Source organism: Macrobrachium rosenbergii, chromosome 2 (genome assembly GCF_040412425.1).
Source record: "Macrobrachium rosenbergii isolate ZJJX-2024 chromosome 2, ASM4041242v1, whole genome shotgun sequence".
NCBI lineage: Eukaryota > Metazoa > Arthropoda > Malacostraca > Decapoda > Palaemonidae > Macrobrachium > Macrobrachium rosenbergii.
This window is the reverse complement of record NC_089742.1, coordinates 43,150,595-43,168,012: the sequence shown is the minus strand read 5'-3', so window position 1 is coordinate 43,168,012 and position 17,418 is coordinate 43,150,595. Positions and strand designations below refer to the sequence as shown.

The window sequence follows — 17,418 nt, the reverse complement described above, 5'->3', positions numbered from 1 at the left end:
TAATGGGTCATAATGAGACCTGAATGCGAACAGAAGACTAAATAAGATAAAAGTGGAGGACTGAGCTTAGGGTCAACACCCCTTCCTCGTAGAAAAACTGCGTTACTGAAATTTATAACAAACCAAGCTGCCAAATGCAAGCTGCGATTGGTCACAACGAAGCATGGAGTCTAGGTAAATGAATAACAGAAATTACCGGTGAGAATTGACAGGTATTTTCATAATTTCAGACAAGCCATAGGAAAGCCAAGTTTCATACGGCACTGTTTTTCTGTAATCTCTCTCTTTTTTTTTTTTTGCTTTCTTTGAATCTTCAGCTGAAGAACCCTATGGACAGAGTCAGCAAACTACAAACCTACGAGGTTCCAAAGGGAAATCAGACTGCAGAGAGAGAGAGAGAGAGAGAGAGAGAGAGAGAGAGAGAAGTTATAGGAAAGGTGAGTCAATAAATAAATATGAGGAATAATAAATGTCTGAAGCTACCTGAGGAGTTCAGGAAGCGTCAAGCAGAGAAGGCAGAATGAATTTGCTCCTTCTTTAAAATGTTCCCCAGAGAGATAAAAGTTTCACAATTCCACTAGGTAAACTATTCCACATTTTAGTTGTAGCCAAGATAAAACTCCCAGTAAACTGAATAGTGTTGGATGCTTCCTTTAGCTCCTCAAAGACAGAGCTATTGGCCTATGCCAACCTCTTCTATGAGCTAATAAGAATCATTTGCCCAGCTAGAAAATAGATTAGATTTATTCTTATGTTAAATAGTCTTTCCTTTGCTGGATGCAGTAAGAAGTCAAGTCTCAGTATATAGCGTTCACTCTTCTTCACTGGAAAATTGCTGGCCAGTCTTCTTTGGAGTTCGTTCGTTCGTTCGTTCGCTCGTTTTAGTTTGGGCTGGAATGATGCCATCACGGCGTCTTGTTCTTGGAACAGTCTGTAAGTAAAGATGGTAAGTAATTAAGAGTGATCTTCATGCTGAGGTTCTTGAATGTTGGAAACACTGTGATTTGAAGCGCTGTGCATCGCAAACTTTTTTTATACAGTTCATGGAAGTATACAGTCATATCTTTTACTTAAATTTACTTATTTAGTATTTTTATCTTGATCTGCTTCCATCTCCTTTCTATGGAAGGTTTGGTTTTTTACTTTTTCTCACGTGGGTATTCTGTTCATTAAGCTTCCTCTGCAAGCTACTGACTTTTCAGGATTGTTCTAAATGGGTGGTTGCTTTGCTCATTTTAGCTAATGACATAGATAAAATCAGGTAGCTATTTGTATTCATGTCCACGATGGCTATTATTACGTATAAGAGCGTAGCAAGACATAAATCACTCAACATGACATCCAAAATTTAATTCATAACATACAAAATTCTCCTATAAGCATTTTTTTTTATTTTTTTTTTTATTATGATAGAAAAAAGTTTCTATCCTTTTAAACATGAAAGAATCCAACAGCACTTCACGTGTTGCCTTAAAATGGATAAATCATTCAACGTAATGACGAGTCTCTCGGCTTCTGCGCCTTTTACACTTACCTTCCGTGTTTATCCTTGGAGGTCAACCTGTCGCCTCCTATTTTCCCGATAACAAAATATTAACCCCCTCTAAAACATTAATTATCGAGTAATCTAGACCTTTTCACCCGTCTCCTTACAAGGGATAGATCAATCGACGTAATGAAAAGTCTCCGAGCATCTATACCTGCGTAAATGCTGTCGAATCCCTTTTCCGAACCCATAAACTGAGATCAGATACTCTTAAAGTGTACAGTTGAAAGAATCCAATCTCACGCCGACGCTATCATCACATCCTATCTGTCAGCGCGATCTTCAATGGGCATAACGTATCTATTTCGGTATCAATTACTGGGATTTAGATAAAAAAAAAAAAACAGGCTGCGATAAACAGGTCTAGGTGAATATTATTGGCTGTTTAGAGAGATAGATAAAGAGAAAGATAGACGATGGTAATATATACACGATAACGTTTACTGGAGATCTGGAGAGCAGGATATAATAAAGAGAGAGAGACGATGCGAACATACACTAACGCATAAGCTAGAAATTTAAAAATAGCAAGAAAGAGACGAACACATATACTGAAGAGACAGAGACAACTAAGAAGTTAGATAGAGAGATAGAGATGGAGAAGACACGATGTAGACAGATATACGAACCCGCTCTTGGGGAGTTTTTACAGAGAGACAGACAGAGGCTGAGGCTGGGGTCAGGGTGGGGGTGATGGAGGGAAGTCGACGCAGAGTACTGGCCACAATCCACGATTACGACAGCAATGAACCGAGACGACACCGAGGAAAAACACAAAGTCGCCATTCCAAAACAAGTTATTCTTTATCGCCGTCACAAATCACAGATCCGTAATCACGAACTTTCAACACTTACACGTCCGAAGGTGTGTGTGTGTGTGTGTGTGTGTGTGTGTGGGAAGGTCGAGGGAGGAGGTTAAAAGGAGGTAGGGTAGGGGAGGGGGGCATTCAGGTGAAGGTTAAGGTGGTGGGATAGGTAGGAAGGGGGGGCGGTGTTAATGGTCCTGGAGATGGTAATCATCATTGTATCCCCCGAGTAACTGGTGGCACGGGGCTGTCATTTACTCGCTGCTATACCCCAAGGTATCAAAATGTGCTTTTGAAAATGCCCCAGAGACAGGTTAGTGGTGCGCTCTTCTTTGACCTGGCTTCTAGGTGATACAGTAATGTTTGACTCTCTCTCTCTCTCTCTCTCTCTCTCTCTCTCTCTCTCTCTCTCTCTCTCTCTCTCCCTAACTTTCCGAAAAAAAAGAATTGTCTGTGATGACTTCTGTATCTCTTTGTAAGCCTCCTTTTTTTCTCCATAACGTTCAAAAAATAATCTCTCTCTCTCTCTCTCTCTCTCTCTCTCTCTCTCTCTCTCTCTCTCTCTCTGTGCACAAAACTTCAGAAAAAAATTGTCTGATGTTTTCAACCTCTGTCTATGAGTCTTCTTTTTCTTTCTAGTATCCAGGAAATAATCTCTCTCTCTCTCTCTCTCTCTCTCTCTCTCTCTCTCTCTCTCTCTCTCTCTCTCTCTCTCTGTGCACAAAACTTCAGAAAAAAAATGTCTGATGTTCTCAACCTCTATCTATGAGTCTTCTTTTTCTTTCTAGTATCCAGGAAATAATCTCTCTCTCTCTCTCTCTCTCTCTCTCTCTCTCTCTCTCTCTCTCTCTCTCTCTCTCTCTCTCTCTCTCTCAGAAAAAAATTTGATGTTTTCTGCCTCTAGTATCCAGGAAATAAATTCTCTCTCTCTCTCTCTCTCTCTCTCTCTCTCTCTCTCTCTCTCTCTCTCTCTCTCTCAGCAGAAGCAGCTACAACCTTGCAGTGATTAGCTTTGCCTACAGGTTTATTCTGTTGTTTAACGGTTGCCTGCTTGTTTATACACACCCATGTCAGGCGAGCCGAGAATGGGAAAATACAAGACAAGAGCAAAAGCAAACCACTTTTAGCTCTTCCTTTTGAGCCTTCTTCATTTATAAGTGCACCTTTTTTTTTTTTTTTTGACTTACGTCCTGTTTATATATATGTACACACCCACACACACACGCTATACCCACACACAGACACACACGCACACTATACCCACACACACACACATATATATATATACACATATATATATATATATATATATATATATATATATATATATATATATATATATATATATATATATAAATACATACAACATATATATATATATACACACATACATACATACACACAAACACATTTATTATTCACGTTGTTGTCACTTTTTTTTTCATATAAGCATTCTGCCCTCTGTAAATTTGCGTTTGCAGTTAATGATCTTGTATGTTCGTTCCATATGAATGTTAGCATACTTTAAAATATAATAATTGTCTAAACTGCCAGTTGTTTCTTTGGCGAAGTCTGCAACAAATGGTTATCATGCATCATTCTAATTCTTTTCCAATTACAGTTACGTATATGCTGTTTCTTGCAGAATTATGCTACGAACACAGAGAGAGAGAGAGAGAGAGAGAGAGAGAGAGAGAGAGATAACAACGTAATTGAATGTCATTGTCAGTAACAAAGATTATTGTTTTATTGGTATTTTGGGTCTGTAAAGCCTAAAACAAATAGTTTATTGAAAGACTCCATAATGACAAGAATACTGTTTTTTATTACATAGAAGTAATAAAAAAAATTCGATTGCAAGTAGTTTATGTACTGTAGAATGTAAAATAATCTTCTGACTGTCTTCACTCCCACTCCCCGTCACTTCTCTCTCTCTCTCTCTCTCTTTATGCAGTCTCTCTCTCTCTCTCTCTCTCTCTCTCTCTCTCTCTCTCTCTCTCTCTCTCTCTCCTTCTATCTGTCTGTCTGTCCGTCTCTCTCTCTGCGCTCGAATCCCTTACCACTTTGTATGTAAATAGCATTAGCCCCTCTGTGCCATCTCAATCAATTCCTTGCCGCCTTAGCACATAATATTCTCCACTCGCAAACTCCTTTGGAATAATCTGTAAACAATTGTGTGTAGTGTATCAGCTGACTATATCAACGTAACTGAAAGTCAATGTGAGAGGTTAATTTACTTATCTCTCTCTGGGAGATTGTATAGAGGGATTAGTTTAAGATGGGACAGCTGATAGCAGCGGAATTTATGATTCCGACGAGGGGTGGAAAAATGAGAGGCTGGTCGTTGATGGCCGGGTAGGTGCTGCACAGTGCAAGGCGTTTCCTTCTTAAAGAGAGAAGAGAGAGAGAGAGAGAGAGAGAAAGAGAGAGAATCAAATAATACCTGGGCGTCAGGGTGGAGAGGACACTATAGGAGAGTCGGAGAAAGAGAGAAAGAGAGAGAGAGAGACTCGGTCATTAATACCTTAGTGTTCGGGCGAAGAAGGAGCTGATAAAGAGAGAGACAGACAGACAGAGAACTAAACAGCACCTGAGCTTCAGGGTGAAGAGGACACTAAAGAAAAAGAGAGGAAAAAAGAGAGGCTAAGTCATTAATACCCTAGCGTTCTGGTGAAAGAACAGACTGAGAGAGAGAGAGAGAGAGAGGGATGCCTTTGAAGAGCGACATTGTATTTGCTTCCGTGTTTTCATCATTACTGTATTACTCGTCTGGTGACAGAACTCTCTAAGCGTCCTTAACACGTTTTCATTTCTTAATATATTTTTTTTTTACCTATTTTGCTCTCGTATCTTGTTATCTTACTACCAACAAACGTTAAAGACCCGTTGTTACGCGTAGTTATCACTTGTTATCACACACCCTTCGAATTGGGCATTTTTCCATTGCTGTCTACGTTGCAAATTGTTGCTTGAGGATAGCAATTTTACGATCATTATTGACCAAAGCATCAAAATATTTCTGAGCGCGTCTAGTCTAGCAAATTGCATATCAAGTGTTCATAATACAAAGTTTTTCTCGTTTTTTTTTTCAGAGGGGTAACAGGTTTCACGGCGAATTCACCTTCTTCTGCTTCATCTTTTATAAATAGCTGTGAGGTGAGTATATATTTATTTCTGTTTATTTTTTTAGCTAATCTTTGTTGAAAGCGTTTCCGCAAAAAAAAAAAAAAAAAAAAAACCGTTAAGTGCATTCCCTTTCTTTAAGCTAATTCATAAGCTTGTCTGTACGTCATAAATAGAGCGAAACGTTCATGTGAACGACTAAGAATTCGCTGTTAAGAAATAACGTTAAAACTACAGAGATTAGATGTTCGTTCGTTTCTGTTCGTTTTCCGTCTTTCCACAAGATGTTGTAGAGTTTTATTGATGGATTTCAACTACTCTCTCTTTGACCAACCATAAACCAAAGGAAGAGTTGATTGGTTGTAAAATCAGTCGGATAGTTTGCGAATCCAAGAGTTGTTTGTTTCAGTTTTTCCAAAAAGGAAATTTAATTTCCAAGCTTCCTTACCATAGGTATATTAAACCAAAGTTAATAATCACAAACGCCAAAAATAAAAGACTAGCGGAGGCTTATACTTTATTTCAACCTGTAAGTCTTTATCCGGATCCCGAGGACTAATCCAGATATTATGAATGTAAATACATCTTACCAGAGGTCTGCACTGGCGGGAGTATGCGCTTTCGGGGTGCTTTAAAGTAAGCCACTATAAGTGGTTAAAAAAATTGCAGATGGGTCTGCACTGCTCTTCCGTACTTTATTTCCTCATTTCTTTCCCCCACCTATATTTCTGCCCTACTGTTCCGTACTTAATTTCCCATCATTTCTTTCCCTCACATATATCCCTCTATCTCACGCAGCCGGCAACTGGTATTGTTCTATCCCGCTCCATCCCACCCGCCAGAGCTACGACATGCAAAAGCTTTTTTTGCATATTACGATAGCGTGGACCTTACTCGTCCTTAGTATGCAAATCCTGCGAGGTATCGTTAGCAATTTGCGTAATGTCTCTTTAAAGGCGTTGCATTCCTGGGGCCTTTGTGCAGGCGTTAGTTGAGAACGAGCTGCACGAGACACTGGAGAAAATATTAACGGTATTATGATCGTTTGTGGCGTTTAAATTTTCCAGGCTGTTTGGGCAAGTTCGTGGAGGTCCTTGCAATACATTATCTTGCTTTGCTTTTTCTCACTTGCATAAATTGAGAGAGAGAGAGAGAGAGAGAGAGAGAGAGAGAGAGAGAGAGGGCAGTTGAGTAAAAATAAACAATATTTAGAAAGTTCATTAGAAATCATGCTAGAGAAAGTTCATGAGCACAAACAATTAAAAGCGGGGAGAAAGGGAGTTCACGAAAAGAGACAATCGGCCGCCATTTACATTTGTTCAGCCATAAAGATAAGCTCCTTGTTTATTTGTTGAAATGTAACGGAGCCACTACCAAAGCGGAGAGACACTAAAAGGGGGATTAAGTGATAACGGCTGACCCGCCGGGAGCGGTATAGCGGATTACCTTGCGGGCGACTCGTGGCAACACAAAAATATTGGGGGAAGCTTCGCCGGCGTTTTCGAGAATTTGTACGTTTTAAAGGTTGCCTTACATTACTTAATTCCTCATATTACTGGCCTTTACCGGTCAATAACGTAAGAATGCAATCGTTTGTTGAGCCTTATTATATAACCTTCTGCCACTTGTACAAGACTGCTGTGGTTTGTTGAAGGTTTGAAAGTTTTCGTATTATTTTATGAGAATGCGTTTACTCGCACACTACATAATCTCGTACTTTATTGGCCTCTGGCCTCATTGTATCCATTGCCTCCTGCGTGAAACTGCTAATGTTTGTTGCAACTTTGTTTGTAACTCTCCTCTTTTATCTGGGCTCGAAACCGGTGTCAGTCTATGAGCGCAGTAAAAGCGGTGTTTTAGTTCACACGCACATTGAAAACTCGAATTGGGTTTTGGCCGTAATCTAATTACAGCTTTTTCGAAATTTGCGCCGTCACGTAATTCAAGAGTTCGGAGTTTCGAAACCGGTTAATGAATTACACACTGCAATGATTTGCCGGTAATTACCCGGGGTCGCTCTGATGTCACGGTCGGCCGGAGCTATAACGAGCGAGGCTGCTGATAGCAAATCGAAATAACAGCTGGCAGGGTTTGCACCCAACAGATTTATTCAGTCCTGCTTTCAAAAATCATTTGCACCACCGTGAAATTTTATAGACTGTTGCCTTTCGCACGTCCTTAACACCCGTTTCCCGTAGGGGGTAGGACCGTCAGTGCGCCTTACGTGGTGCACTGTAGGCATTACTTAAGGTTCTTTGCACGTCCCTTCGGCCCCTAGATGCAACCTCTTTCATTCCTTTTACTATACTTCCGTTTATATTCTCTTTCTTCCATCTGACTTCCCACCCTCTCTGACAGTTGTTTCATAGTGTAACTGAGGTTTTCCCCCCTGTTACGCCTTTCAGACCTTCTTACTGTCAATTTCCCTTTCAGCGCCGAATTACCTCATAGGTCCCAGCTCTTGTCCTTTGGCCTAAATTCTATTTTTATTCTATTCTTAAGACCCACTGCCTCTTGCACAAAACTTTTAAGGCTTGTTGCAAGGCCTATTAACAGTTGGTATCATCTGCGAGGATATAGCGTTTACCCTACGCTCAACTATCCCCTTTTTTTTTTATTCGGGCTTGGAACGGGCATGAGACCACGAACTCTGGCGGCCGAGTTCACACTACCGATCTTATCAAGGCGTTGTATTGATACGAAAACTAATTTCGGGATCCTTTGACCAGTCAGCGTGCGTGCATAGCGAAGTCTAAACACACCGCAAACGCGATTGAATGCGCTTTATCACGTACTTTAAATCCAATTTACAAAAAAATACATCTAAATAGAATCAAAGGGAAATATGACCGGGCAATTTGTAACTTAATGATCCTTATTCACACTGATGATTTTCAACTCGAGACGGACCGCATTACCCAGCGTAAGATCCGGAGATCTTACGAACGAGGCGATCACCGTAATAAAAGCATCCATCCGAAGGTGATGGATAAAGTTTGTCCTGGATGCGGATAAGTGTGTGAGGTCCGGCGATGGGCGTGGGCCGGTCAGTAGGTAGCCATCAACGTGGGCGTAGGCGTAGTGGGGTAGCTAATTGGGTGGCCATCAGTATAGGAAATTCCTAATTATACCGTTTGGGATCTCTTGAACGGGTTCTTCCTCGAGACTTTATTACTGGTATTAAACTACCAGTCGTCGTGGCCCCGGTAAAAATGGGGTTACGTGTAGCCTTGCTGATTTTGGCGGGGATTGTAAGGTGGGGGAATTTGAGGGGCGGGGGGATATCGATAAGGGATCACTGGGGTAATTTCCAGCTAGAGGTCAGTGAGTGGATTGTTTCTCTTTTTTACAGGTCGTTCTCAAGAGAAGTCCAGGAAATTGTATTTTCTTTTATCGCTCTTAGATTTATTTTGGCTGATAGCTCTGACATTTTTCTCATCACTGATTTTCTTTTTCTGCTTCGTTGACCAGTGTATTTTTCCCTGTCACTAGTGGTGTTACGCAGGGGTCTGTTCTCTCCCCCTTTTTTCAATGGGATCATCCACATTTCCTCTTTTCTCCCATTTATATCCAGAGGAGTCCTTCCTTCCCAATTCCTTGCCTTCTTAGACCTCCTCAGAGACCCATTCTCAATCTCGTTTAATTTCAAGTAATACTATTAATGCCGGTGTGGAGGACTTCTCTGAATGGGACCAGCAAAACTTAGGACGTTTCTAGGCTTCAAAGCTCAGTATCTTACCTATCTTATGATTTCATACTCCTCCTACCTTCACAATAAAGTAAGAGAATTTGGAGAGTATAACTCTCTGACCTTTCTACATTATAGGCTTGAAGATAACAGCAGCATGTCCTAGGAGGGACAGACCATGAGATAACTGAGCCTGTCTGACTGGGTGGCGTTCTTCAGGTGTCGTAAAGTCTACTCTCAGACCAGTTCCTTTAGAACCGAAGTTGCTTCAAAGGCTTTCTGTCTAATCAAGGACCAGGCTCCTACGTTTATCTTGAATTTACTCCACCTTCGTGGCAACATCACCTCCCTCTTCCTGTTCAAAAGTTAATTTTTGTGTGTTATTCCCGACACCTTCTTGATGAACATGCCGCTGCTACTCGCTGGCCCTTGGTGTGCCTTTTTAAGAATCGTAAGCTACAAGGTCGACCAGTTTGGTTAGTACTTCCCACCATTTGCTTTCCAAATTGGGAATTCTCTCCCTTCCTCTGTAAGGACCTTTTAACCTGCCTTCTTTCAAAAGGCGAGGGAAGTTCTTGCAGACTGAAACGTTCAGCAACTCCTGTCTTTGCAATGCCTGAAATTGATGTGTGCAGCAATATGAACGTCTCGTTTTCTTCGACATTACAAAATGTTGTCCACAGACTTGCTATTATTTACTCGTATGGCATCTCAGGCCTTGTTGTGGCCCATTCCTGCTGTTTCAAGTGTTAAGAGTGCGAATCGGTCATGCGACCAACCACCATAATTTCGGTTAATTTTGCCTATAAGGAGAAATCTTGAGGTGAATTTTGTTTCTGTTCCTTTTTTTTATGCGGCCTAATCAACTGTCCCAAGACCCGACCTTTCTCCTAATTTAATCCTAGTAATTTCTTTCAAATCTTTGTAAATTTTTTTATCGTAAGAAAACGTGCTCGGGATATTTTTTAATCTTTTTAATTTTGTTGTAACATTTTTCTAAAAATTTTGTTGTAAGAAAATTTTTATCGTCAGTCATAACTATAGTTAAAAAAAACTTCATAAATATCCCTAATACAAAGAGAAATCAAATGCCCTGCGACAACGAAAATTTGACAAGTTCTACATTATTCTTCTATCTGTCATCATGCACGGTCACATTATAACATTTTTCTTTCTACTCTCCTGGGTCTTGTTGCATTTCCATCAACTATTTATTGCATTTGTATTAATATCCTCTATCATTTTTTTTATTTACATATGGACATTTTATTCTGTGGAACTGCTTTATAAGGTCATGACCTTTCAGCTTGTTTCAAAAGAGTGTGTGTTCGTAAGTCCACAGCAGTATATTCGTAAGCTTAAAGCGAAAGCTTTAACGAAGTCCTTGGCAGCTAGATCAGTTGGAATCTTCAGCTATGGTAGTGCTACTTCTTAATAGTAATAATGATAATTGTAATAGAAGTAATAATAATAGCAATGATAATAGTTATTACCAGTGTGTTTGTTTATTATTATTATTATTATTAACTAAGGAGTGTTAAATGATTCCATCCTATGAACTGGCTTCCCAACAACAACTCGGATCTTCTGCGCCGTTGTGGAACAAAGGCCGACAACGAGAAAAGGCCTCAATTGCTTTATTTTGCCGGCGGTACTCTAATAAAGTTATCCGTCCAGATAGCAATCGGCAGCTCAGTGGCTGGGATTTCGAAGAAGGAAAGAAATTCGTATTATTAAATCGATGGATGACTTAGAGACACGAGCGGCGTTAATAGACAAAAAACCGAATGCAAATATAGTAATCACGAGAGATACCTCAGTCGGCTGCACATACATGGGTGTGTGATGTACGGGGTGGAGTGTACCTCTCTCTCTCTCTCTCTCTCTCTCTCTCTCTCACTCTCTTACACACACGCAGACACATAGAATTATAACTTCATCAAGTCAGTAAGACTAATTATCTATGTGCCTGAATACTCAACTTTAATATCTCATTCAAAACTACATAAAATGATCTCTCTCTCTCTCTCTCTCTCTCTCTCTCTCTCTCACACACACACACACATACACACAAAATTTTTTCCATATCAAGTCAGTAAGACTAATTATCTATTTTCTTGAATCCTACTGGTAATTTATCTCATTCAAAACCGCATAAAATCTCTCTCTCTCTCTCTCTCTCTCTCTCTCTCTCTCTCTCTCTCTCTCTCTCTCTCTCTCTCTCTCTCATGAAAGCATCGTTACCTCAAATTAAAGTATGTATTTGAATTTTTATTTATCTTTGCTGCCAGTTCATCAGTTGACAAATTCACTTGTACATGTACTGACATAACGGTTCAAGAAAAAACGTTGATTCCAAGAAAAAGTACTTCTATAGAGAAAACAGATCAGGGAAAGTTAAATCCTTCCTAAGTAGTATTCAGACAATGGAATAAAATGATCTGGATAATTAAATCATATTTAATGACAAGATTGGGAGGTTAAATCCTCCTGAGGAGGCATCACTTGAATAGAAACGAACGGATCGGAAAGTTAAAGGCTCCATGAGTATAGTACATACATAGGGGAACGAAAAGATCGAAAAATTAAGTTGAAGTGGTGCTTAAGAATGGAATGGAGTATAGAGTTTAGGCCAAAGGCCAAGCACTGGGACCTATGAGTCATTCAGTGCTGGAAAGGAAGTTGGGAGTAGGTAGGTTTGAAAGGTGTAACAGGGGGAAAACCTTGCAGTTGCACTATGAAATAATTGTTAGGAGAGGGTTGATAGCAAGATGGCAGAAAGATAATATGAATGGAGGTACAGTAAAAGGAATGAAAGGGGGTTGCAGCTAGGGGCCGAAGGGACGCTGCAAAGAAGCTTTAGTAATGCCTACAGTGCACCCCATGAGGTGCACTGAGGCACTACCCCCCTACGGGAGAGTGGTACTTAGAGAGAACGAAATGATTGATCGCAATAACAAAGTGTCCTGCAGGATTACTTAAATATGAAGGATGAAAAGACTGGTAAGTTAACTACACCTGAAACAGCATTCTTACAGAGAGAGAGAGAGCGAGGGAGAGAGAGAGAGAGAGAGAGAGAGAGAGAGAGAGAGAGAGAGAGAGAGATACAGGATCAAAAAATTAACTCCTAGAGGATACTTAAACAGTAAGAACGGAAGGATCTAATCCCTAAATCCTATCGAGGTAGTACTTCAGCAATATAGAAGGAAGAATTCGGAGAGTTATATTCGGCACTCTCTCCCTAATCTTTACTCCCGTATGAATAGGGCTTCGTTTGCTCCTAGGCACTGAGGGAAAGAGACTGAATGTTTACGAGAGATATAACTAAGCCGTTGTTTAGCCAACGACCGGGAACGACAAAGCGCAGTCCTCTGCTTCCTTTTGTTTTGCGTATATGAACAATTCTGTCTTGCGAAAACTTGCTTTGCAAGTATATGACATTTTTGGTTTGAAATTTTTTATGTACTGTTATTCGTATCATCTGATTTTCTTATGCTTGTCTACGATTTGCTAGATTCCACCTCTTAATAAAGTCAACTTTTTCTCTGAGGTTAATTCCTTGCAAGGATGTACTTTAATACAGAGATCCCTGAGGCCAGCAACCAAATGGCTTTAACTAGTCCAGACGAGAGGAAATGATATCTACAGTAGCGAGAAGGGAAAAATGGCTCGGGTTCAACGCTGTATGTAGGTTAAATTCAGAAGATTCATTTGAATAATTGCTGTTTATTTATGTTTATGTTTATTATTATTATTATTATTATTATTATTATTATTATTATTATTATTATTATTATTATTATTATTATTATTATTATTACAAGCCAAGCTGCAATCCTAGCTGGACAAACAGAATGCTAAAGACCCATTCTTATAAGTATTCATAACGGGTGGACTTTCTTGTGGAAAAGTAAATTGTCCTAAACTCCCTCAGCAAGTTTCCTCAGAAGAAAAAATTCATATATATAAAAAAAAGAAAGAAGAGGAAAAGAAAACTTATAGAAGAGAAGCTGACATATGCAGTTACGAGTACAGTTACCAATAAATAAATTTGAATATATGAAAGTCTTTACGAGGACGGAGCACTCCGTTGTTGTACGTCGGTGCGGAAGTTTGGTTGATCTTCAGTTCGTCTTTTTTGCCGTGGGAGAAGAGGAAAATAAGGTTTACTGTAGTTGTTACGAAATTCACTTCCTGCTTCCGTGTTTCCTGAATCTTGCAACCTCCCATACTTCAAGATCAAGGTCTATCGTCACCTTTCAGGGAGTAAAGTTCCACTCATTAGCCCAGTCTGAATAAAACATAAAAAATGGTGCTTCGTTGTAGCTACACCGGAGCGAATATCAATCCGTTTTCCTTCCCCCTACTACGTGTTCCCTACGGGTCTGGACAACATAAGGACACTGGATTCCCCATTCCAGGCACCACTGTTTAATAAATGTAAGGACGACAACAGTGTTCTAAGCCACAAGAACATGCCTGACTTTGCATCGTATATAGCTGGGTTGATTTATGCTCCAGATACAAACTGGTTTCATGTGTTACAACAGGTAGAGCAAGTTCCTGAAGGCCTCTTAATAATAATGGATGCTCCGATACTAAGCGATCTATGGTCAGTTGTATGGGCAAAACAAATGATGAAAATTGATATGGCGACCAGCATTAAATATAGGATCCCACTTAGGAAACCATCGAGTGAATATTGATGAAAGATCATTAATTCAATTTTATCTTGTAATACAAAGGGATTGAAAACGCTTCGTCATGATTACGAGGCAAATAGGGAAGTCGGATGGAATATATGTATCCACTAAAATCTATTTGCCTGTCTGCCCACAGTTCACCCAAGAATTTTAATAGAATTTAATGGAGGAGGAGTTAATGAGATTTTCAGGTTGATCCGCATTTGGATAAACTCTCTCTCTCTCTCTCTCTCTCTCTCTCTCTCTCTCTCTCTCTCTCTCTCTAAAAGTTTAATTACTTAAGTGACTGTAGCACGATAACCCTCTCATAGGAGTTGGGTCACATTATCTGTGCAAACTCTTTCTTTTACTTTAATGCATCATTGTCTGTCTCTGATTAGATAACATCGGGGATGCAATTACACACCAAAAGAACGATCGTAATGAGCAGAGAATTGCGATGTTAAACAGCCGTAAAACGAATCAAATGGGGAAAATGAGAGAGAAAGATGAACCTGCCACTGTCTTACTCTCTCGCAGTTTTTATATAGTTTAACGTTTGTCTCGAAATTAATTTGCTTTCGTGTCTAAGACACATAGCTTTTCAGCCTCCCACCCCTCCCCCATCCCCGACTACCGTCTACTGGTGTTTACTCGGTGATTCCAGCTGCTGTTTATTGTATTTTTTGTATCTTGAACTTGTTTGAATAACTGTTGGTATGATGTATTGTTGAGGAGTTAGCCGTCATTATCCGGTGAGATACATACACACACACACACACACACACACACACATATATATATATATATATATATATATATATATATATATATATATATATATATATATATATATGAGCGTGTGTGTATGTGTGTGTGCGTGTGTTTGAGTACATTTCCTGTGATTTTCTTCTCCCCTTAACAATACTCATTCGAACATGAAATTTTCTATGTATATTCTTTCTTGGTTGTGTTGTTAGAATTCTATTTCCTTATCTTTTTTTTTTAATTTTCATCGTAATAATACATTTGATAGATCAAGATACTTATTTGATTATGTGTTATTGCATGATCATTAATGCCTGCATTTTCTCAACGCAGGTTATTGCGTATTTAGCTATTTTTCAGATCACAAAGTACTCTTCAGTATTTTTTAAAGAGTTTTAATAGTTAAACAGTAGCGTAAGACTCAGCCATGGGAGTTTGTTCACTAATACCGGTTATAGTTCTGGATAAAAGAGTAGGGTTGAATTTATAGCGAACGCCTAGACACGTTTAAAATGGGGAGAAAATTATTGTTCCTTGCAACTAATCTTCACGATCAGATGCAATCGGTCGTGGGTTACAATGAGGCCCGAAAGCAACGGACTAAGAATAAGTAATTATCGTCCTGCCTGGGTCGCCCACGATGAATTTGGCTGGAATTGCGAGTGAAATTCGAATGAATTCCTTATGTTTAATTGCAACATAAATTCGTCTGGCTCTCTAATTACAGTTATTTCCGCTAAGGTTTATTCTATATAATTACCAACTCTTGTAAACAAAACTTAATAGCCTCTGAAAGCCGGTGATTAAGGATTAGTTTCGCGTGACACAAGTCTGTAGATTAAATGTAGATATTATCTCTGAACTTGTTTCTCCCTCTTTCTCTCCTTCCTATTATTATTTTTATTACTGTTATTCATTCTCACCCGCGTGCAGTAGGCGAGGTGAGTTCTTAACGCATTCGTGTGTGTGTGTGTGTGTGTTTGTGTTTTTTTACAACAAAGGTAATATTACTTGCATGCATGTTTGTTCCTTGAATGGTAAGACAATTTTGTTTCGTTCTCACTAAGTATCTTTTACTGTATTTTATCAAAGGTCTGCTGTCATTTATTTTCTCGGGTTATTTTTGTATGTAGTGTTTTTCTCACTGTTATTTCGTTTTGTGTGTGGCATAAGTTCTTGCAATTTTCTGCTCTTCAACTTTTGGAATTATCGTAACTATTGTGTTATATGTTGCGATTCGCATTAACTACTGTTTGTTTTCCTTGTTATGAGGAAGACCCATTTTAATCCTCATTCCTTTCAAGTCTTTTATGTTTCTTTACTCCAGGTACTAATTGTCCCATACACCTTTTGCGTGTTGATGATTGCTGTTAGAATTAAATTATTATCCAATACACAAAGAAAAGTTAATAAGAATGGAGTCTTATTCCCAATAAAGCCTGATTAGATTTATCCATTTTGTCATTCCGCTTCAAAGAGATTAATCAAAAGGAACAGGATTACTCCGGCATCTTTTTAAAACCATCTTGCCGATGAAATGCACCAGTTAACTTATTTTTCGTTTATGTTAGTGCGAAACTGAAGGTATGTGTGTATATTAAGATCACGCTGCACATAACGAACACCTGCTACTTCCATTTTTTGTTTTAAGAAAATATTGATTACGTGGTACGGAGCTTGGAGGCAAGACCATGAAGGTTGCCAAAAACATGTTCGCGTGACACCACTTTATTGTAAACTGGAATTAAGAGACACGTGGACGAAGCAACAGTGGCATAACGTGCAACAAAGAATTCCAACAGATATTCCTATGAATATTCTTTAAAAACTTCCTTGTGAATTTAGGTGTTGAAATTCGTATGTTCTTGTACCTTGACGCTTTGAGCGTAGAAATGTCAGTTATTTCCGCAGTCCTTTCCTCTTTTAGTGAGTCTTACTGATAGCAATACACTCTATAGAGGCTCCCGAACCATTCCACCCTTGAAACTTAAGTATACCTTAGTTTAAACAGACCACTGAGCTGCTTAACAGCTCTCCTAGGGCTGGCCCGAAGGATTAGACTTATTTTACGTGGCTAAGAACCAATTGGTTACCTAGCAACGGGCCTACGGCTTATTGTGGAATCCGAACCACATTATACTGAGAAATGAATTTCTATCACCAGAAATAAATTCCTCTAATTCTTCATTGGCCGGCGGGAGACTCGAACTCTGGCCTAGCAGAGTGCTAGCCGAGAACTCTACCGACTCGTCCAACGAGGAACTCCCATCCCTGAAAGAAATAAATGAGATCACTTTCCTATGTGACTTTCTTACGTTGCTAATTCAACAAAACCGTGTTGTTTCTCTGGCGTGATATTACGTTAGACATTTCTTTTATGAGCTCCCTTTTAGCGCAGCCAGATCTTATGCATGTGTTCACTCGATATCCATTTGGTTCAACCACTAGTTTAGAATTCCTGTCTTCCCCTTGTGTTACCACAAATTAAAGAGCGGGTGAATCATCATCCGTCGGGGGCAGTGTAGCGCTATTTTACAGTTTTATTTATTTGTTTATTTATTTATACTCGAGGCTATGATGCGATCCAAACTGAGATGGTAAAAGTAGTCTTCTGTTTTTACCAGTTGTATCCGACTGAATATTTTCATGATTTCTGTTTGTACCATTTATCTTATATAGAAAATCATGTTTTTTTTTCTACTCTTTATCAATATACGTCATATATATATATATATATATATATATATATATATATATATATATATAATAATGTGTGTGTGTGTGTGTGTGTGTGTGTGCGTGTGT

General features: G+C 39.2%; 1 protein-coding gene across 1 annotated transcript in view; it reads left to right on the top strand.

Annotated features, from left to right (window-relative positions):
* Positions 1 to 9,192, top strand: part of LOC136842879 (uncharacterized) — a 465,824-nt gene extending 456,632 nt beyond the window's left edge. The window contains exons 9-10 of the mRNA XM_067110786.1: positions 5,445 to 5,508; positions 9,085 to 9,192. Of these exons, the coding sequence (XP_066966887.1) occupies positions 5,445 to 5,508; positions 9,085 to 9,192 (172 nt within the window). The remainder of the gene's footprint in view (positions 1 to 5,444; positions 5,509 to 9,084) is intronic.
* Positions 9,193 to 17,418: the final 8,226 nt, after the last annotated feature.